Consider the following 6833-nt stretch of genomic DNA (forward strand, 5'->3'; position numbering starts at 1 on the left):
ATTTGTTGATTAACTTAAAATGTTTTTCATTGTTTTTCAAAAAGGTAGAGAGAGAGGGTTTAGTTAAATAAGTATGTTGTGGATAAAATTGGTAGTGTGTATTTTTGTTGTTGTGGTTGAATAGGTCAACTATCTAGGTACTTTCCCCTATTTACCATTTCAAATATTAAGAAGAAAATAATTGGGCTGTTATCTCTGTTCAAATAACCTGATTGAGGCTCCCTCGTCTTTCTCTTGGTTTTATATAGGTTTTATTATTATTCCTTTTAAGAAATGAATTTTACACTGCAGTAAACGATAGTTTACAGGTAATTTGATGATAGTGAGACTTAGTAGGGACAATATCATTTAGTTACTACACGTCCAATACGTATCATCCCCCATAATGCATTACACTGCTTTAGACCTGCGCTCTAGCAAAATAAATTTCCAGCTTGTTGAAACTTAGGGTTCATTTGAAAGAAAATGGAACAATTGCAGATACACACACACACACACACACACACACACACACACACACACACACACACACACACACTGTCTTGCCACTTGTCAGACCCTTCGTTGTAAAGTATATTTCATCATGGCAAAGAATTACTAACACGGCAGGCGAGTGCTTTCTCTTGTTCAGTGGCCCTTGCTGTCAAAGAGAAAGATGTTTTTGCCTCTACCCGTGACAGACTCAAGTGATTTCATTTTCTCCTTGCTTGGAGTATGGGACTGCACAAAGCCTTCGGAGTCCAAAGGCTATCAGGGAAGCTGCTTTACAAAACCAGAGCTGGTTCACCAAAGACTGGGTCTGACCCTGAATGTGGATCGAATGGAGCAAAACCTCTGAACCAGTTCAGCCAGGCCACTGGAGGGGTGCTGCTCTGATCACATCACATGCTTAGTCACTGCACCCTATATCCAACACAATCGTGCACACTACTAAACACTACTGCTGTCAATACACTGCTCATACAGTGCAAACTGCTCAGATTTAAAACTCAACAGAGCATCACTCTGCAAGCTCCAGATGGATTTCCTCATCAGATAATTCTATAAATGTTTTCCAAGTTGTCAAATATAATATTTTGCTATACCCACACATATCTTATTTCACAAATACATTGAATTACTTCTGATTTATCTAACCTACAGGTCCGATCCTCATTTTATTAAAACATTTCAAACATCAGATTGGATATAGCAGGAAACCTGAAACGTTTTCATCATTATTAAATGTCATAGACCCTCATGCCATTAAGTAGGTGGCTCAGTCTTGCTAAGATACATGCAAAGTCTCGTCTGAGTTAACAACTCTGATCCACTTATTTGTCTCGGACTAACAAAGGCTGGCTAATGAAACACCTCTTATTCCCTCATGTCTCCTGTTACAAGTTGCACTTGAACACGCTGATGGGTAAAGCAAAGTAGGACTGCAAAATTGGTTTGAACTTGGTTGGTGGAATTACTCTTGACTTGAAGTTAAGTTTTAATTGCTTGGCCTTGTTGACTTGTTAATTGGATTATCAAACTTATTGACATCCCTTCCTCACTGCTTAGTTCTTGAACACATTTTCTTCACTTGTCAGTGTGCCTAGCTTGTGTACGGGATTCAGACAATTTCGGTGTTTCAAATAATTTGTTGTTTCTTTTATCATAGAGTAATGTTTTTTGTTATCTTTTGTCTCCACAGCAAAGAAGACATGTGCGACCACAGACTTTGCCTGTAAGAACGGACAGTGCGTCCCTGCTAGGTGGCGCTGTGACGGAGAACCAGAGTGTGCAGACGGTTCAGACGAGGCTGATGCAATCTGCAGTAAGTAGCTGACAAACTCAAATACAAACCAACTTTCACACATTGGACTAGTCTAGAATGTATTACCAGTTATTATGTGTGTTTGTATTTGTACGTTTCTAAAACCGTGTCACACACCAGCATGATGTAACTTGTCCGTCTTTTGTGTTTTAGCTATTGACCTGCACAAACACCTGCACGCACTCACACATTTCCTTGAGCATAAAACACTCCCAAGGTTGCTCAGTCTCAGTGTTCCAGCTTTTCTCTTCTCTAGCCACTGTGCCAACCTTCTCTTTTTGCACAATGCCTCAGAAAATTGCTTTCAGTTGCTTTATTTTTTGTTGGCTTCACTACACTCAAGGCCTCATATGGCAGGTTAGTGGGCAAGATGTTTGCTTTTTTTTCGAGAGAAGAGCTGGCTCGCAAAAGGAAGGTTTAGATATTATTATTAATTAGTGATTCCCTTAGGAATATACTTCCTGTATATTAAATCTGTAATTTCAAAGTGCATGACGTTTTTTTACTTGTGTAAAAGATGCGACGAAGCAGTTATATTATTATACTGACACAGGTCTTTTCACAAAAGCTCTCCTGACATCGTAAACTTGACTTTGAACTTTGTATATTCAAGCTTCAACTTCATGGTAAAAAGGGTTTGGATAAGACACCAAAAACTTGAGTCTTCTGTGGCTTCGAAAAATATGAACTGGTTGAGAAAATACTTGAGAAATAAATGTATAAAATGTCAACTGTATGCATTGTTTTGACTCAAATGTGGGTTAAGGAGATGCTTATAATTTTGATAGAGGATTCGGTGAGTTTTGTGATATAAATTGATGATTTTTTTCTGGATTTTAGACAGGGAAGCTTAAAAAACTATGCTCTAAAAAAATGTCTTTAAATCAATGCAATGTCCTGTTGCTTTGTTAAATCATTGTATATTCTTAGGACTAAAGACTTAAGTAAGATTAAGAAACCTTGCGTAGATTGACTAAACAAAGACTTCTCATTCAGACATCTGTGTTGGCAAATTCCGCCATTGAAAACAACAAATCTGATTTATCCAGTGATGCAATCCAGGTAATATAGCGCCTACTTTAAACGTTTGAATAACATGGTGACTGTCCAGAGTTGTAAAACCCTGCCTCACACTAGTAGAAGAGCTCTATTGTGTCATAACACCAACATTGTTCTGTAGTGGCTTTGACCAGGTCTCTTGCAGAGTTTAAAAGCCTTTCATTAGTAATCAGTCAAGTTGAATGGTGCTTTGTGAAAATCACAAGCAATCATCACTTTTGAATCGAGTCGGCTCCTGAGGCAGGAGAAGAATCCAGAGATAAAGTCAAATGTATTGTCATTTCACAGGGATGAATGTCCCATCTAACCAGTGTTTCCTCCAAGATAAGTCACAGAACAGAGCAGAACTGTTGTAGAGGTCATTCTTTCCCCTTCTGTCTTATCACGGAACTTTCCATATGGCTGTATCTACAGGCCAGCAAATTTTTCCTGTTCTATTAAGATGATTTTCGAAGAGGTGATCAAAGAGCCCTTTGAAGATTCTCAAAGTAATAAGTCAGATTTTGATAGGTCAAGGACTTGTGAGTGTGGCGTATAGATGTACATATCTATAAAGGGTATGAGTGTGCATCTGCGTAAGTGTTTCTATGGTCGATGCTTGTATTAAGTATTCATCACATGGTGAATCTGTATGTCATTTAATCAGATTAGTGGATTTGTGGTTAAGTGTCATTATATCTAATCAAGGTCGGATGCTGTGAGTCCTCTAACTTTCTCTGCCACATTGATCCTCAAAGCTGCATATGGTTGTTGGCATGCAGCAGAATGTGTGCATGCTTTTCATAGAAAATAGTATAGTATATTAGATGAAAATTGCCAAAGTTAAGCCAAATGGAAAAAAAATATTCGATAAATTGAGTTATCTGTAGTCTTAAAAGTACATGTTATAAAATGATCCATTTATTTATTGTTTCCATTTACTACAAGTTTTATTGATTTCTTATAATGTACTTTTTTGTCAATGCAAAACTCAGATTAGATTTTTAAATAAAAAAGAACATTTAAACGGACTAAACATACTTTTTCATTGAGTAATTGTTTCAGCTCTATTAATAATAATAATAATAATAATAATAATAATTATTATTATTATTATTATTATTATTAATAATCCAATGAATTGAGTCCAAAACATATATATTTAAGTGGTAATCAAATGTTACAATTTTGAAAATAAATCTCAGATTGCTAACAAAGCTCTACCAAGTCATTGTTCACGGATGGTTTACCAATCCAAAATATAGTATAGTAGTAAGTTGTTTGGGATACCACAAGCTTCCAGTTCAGCTTTAGTAAGCTTGAGCATACCTTCGACTCTCCAACAAGCCTCTTCAAAGAGATAATTCCCAGCTTTGGTGTTTTGACAATGGAGCACTGTGTCACATGTCAGCCTATAATCCCTTATAGATAAAACCATGCAATGACTTTGTTTCGGACCCTTGCCATGTCCTTTCACCCTCTGTTGAACATCTCTCACATCCTGTTCTCCCTCCTCCTGGTATGTCCTCCACTTTTTAAACTGAATTCAGTTGAAGTACTGCCTTTGGTTGAATTGATTTCCCTGGGAGGTAATCAATGGGCTGATCCCTAAGACCTCTAGTAGACTGCTGATTAACTATGGACCTCCAATGATGCCTCTAAACCACAAACACACACACACACACACACACACACACACAGATAAACACAGGATCCTCAGCAGTTGTCTGTAATTACACATCTGAATATTAAACTGGGCCTAGAGGGGATTCTGGGGGAAATACTCAATCAGGTGATGCACGGAAGCATGTGTATGTCTGAACACACTGTTCTGCACAGATCGGAAGTGCAGACAGCACAAATAAACAAACAATCCACATTTTTGGATTTCATGTGGTTTATCTGATTCATCTAGTCAAACTTGAAATTGCCTCAAAAGAAAAACAACTTCAAGCTTGGATAATGTGTAAATGCAATGCCTTTTTTGGTTCCAAATTGTGTGAAATATCCGTACATTTTGAATTAAATATCGTAAAAAGCACAACATACCCACACTAACAGGTACACAATAAACACATTACTATTTCTAATTCACTATGAGATAAACTTTGCATGTTTTTGTGCTGTTGATCACAAAAAAAGCTTTGTTTTACTCTCATAAACAATTCACATCCAGATCTTAATTAATCATGTGCTTGTTACTAATTTAGGGAATTGTACCTGACGCTCAAGACCAAAAAAGAGTCATTATGGACTTTCATCGGGTCATCTGTATGTTTCTACACGTCAACTGAATGTACATAATGCCCTATGCTGTGTATGCCCATGTTCATAATCCATGTGCCAGACATCAAAAGCTCAGATTTTCTGGGTTCTAAACATTATAAAGTCGGCATCCATTTACTCTGAGTGGCATCGGAGAGATCCGGCAGTTGACAATCAGCGCTGATTAGAGGAGCTGCCTAGACACTCAGGCGTTGTTTAAACTCCATCTCTATGTGCGCACACTCTTTTGGCTCTGCTGCTGCATATCTATACTCCAGGGATTCAAAAGCGCTTTTCTAGTCACCCGAGCGTATCTGTGTAGATAAAGGTTATTGAACACCGAGCCACATATTGGACCAACATATGACAATATCCCAGCAGTCCAAGTGATGCTTCAAAATGTTAAATATAGAGAGAAAAAAGTGCTTAAGCTTTGTTTGATTTGGAGGATGTTTTATATTCATAACACAAAAGTCTTATATCATCAGTGTAAGAAATCTCATCATAACAAGTATGCTCATGTTTCATACTCAGAGGCATGCTGACAAAGGTTGTACAGAGAAGCCTTCCAACTCATTGTAAAACATAATGGAGGGAAAGACAAATACAAATGCTGAATTTGATAACTTAGATGAGATAAAACCTTCTTCTTTTGTGATATGAAACCAGTCAGATTTCCATTTATGCAGTGAAGAGCCCTGTAGTCATTACCTTATTAAAAACATATTGTATTAGTGTAAGCAGAGTCAAATTCATGTTTAAATGTTATAAAAATAGCTCTACGTCTTAGTGACTTAGGAGTTTTTACATATCGTCTGATCAGATTTCTTTACCAACTCACCAAACACCATAGGGCATTAAAACTGCAAACTTTTCTCCTTATTTAATTCCATCTGATGAAAGCCATTCATCTGAAGACAAACTGTCAAAGCAGAGCGTCTCATCACAGCAAGACTCCTCTCCCACTTTGTGGAGCCTCGATTTATGGAGCTCATATCGAATCATTACTCACATTTTTTTTTCCATATGGTAATTAAAGCAATAATGGGGGGAACATTGAAGCCAAACTATTAAAAACTGCTACTTGTCTTGGTATGTTTTAGTCAAACAGGTATTGCAACTTATGTATTATAGAGCCTCCTGAATATTTTAATATAGGAGGAAGCCTGGGGTGTTAATAATAAGCAATTGTTTTATGGTAAAACGGCCAATATGACAATATGCAACATTTGAAAGTCACACTACTGTGAAGCGAGCCGTGTTTTGACAACGAAAGTTGAAACTTGGAACTCCCTTTCATCGCTTTCTTTCCCTGCTGTCATCAGTTCCACCTGTTTCCGTCCACTGGGGTGGTCTTTTCCTTGTCCATGTTGCCGAGACAATAAGCAGGTCAGCGGATTATAGCATGGAGTCAGGAGGTTGTGCTAGTTAATTGTTTTGGAATATGAACGGGAAGGATCCATTGAGTTGCATTGTCGGATGGTTTCAATTTCATGCTTGAGGCAGTAGCAGCACAAGGCGTAATTTCCCAGGTGCCCCAGTGTGTGTGTGTGTGTGTGTGTGTGTGTGTGTGTGTGTGTGTGTGTGTGTGTGTGTGTGTGTGTGTGTGTGTGTGTGTGTGTGTGTGTGTGTGTGTGTGTGCATGTTTGCATGTTTATGTGTTTGCAGATGAAGTACTGAGAGCTAAAGAGGAGGAGGAGGAGGAGGAGGGGGAGGAGGAGGAGGA

At 37.9% G+C, this 6833-nt stretch overlaps 1 protein-coding gene across 1 annotated transcript in view; it reads left to right on the forward strand.

Annotated features, from left to right (window-relative positions):
• Positions 1–1401: 1401 nt before the first annotated feature.
• Positions 1402–6833, forward strand: part of lrp8 (low density lipoprotein receptor-related protein 8, apolipoprotein e receptor) — a 77171-nt gene continuing 71739 nt past the window's right edge. The window contains exons 1-2 of the mRNA XM_010786474.1: positions 1402–1405; positions 1682–1804. Coding sequence (XP_010784776.1) covers positions 1402–1405; positions 1682–1804 — 127 coding nt within the window. The remainder of the gene's footprint in view (positions 1406–1681; positions 1805–6833) is intronic.

Source organism: Notothenia coriiceps, unplaced genomic scaffold (genome assembly GCF_000735185.1).
Source record: "Notothenia coriiceps isolate Sejong01 unplaced genomic scaffold, NC01 NC01_scaffold00029195, whole genome shotgun sequence".
Lineage (NCBI taxonomy): Eukaryota > Metazoa > Chordata > Actinopteri > Perciformes > Nototheniidae > Notothenia > Notothenia coriiceps.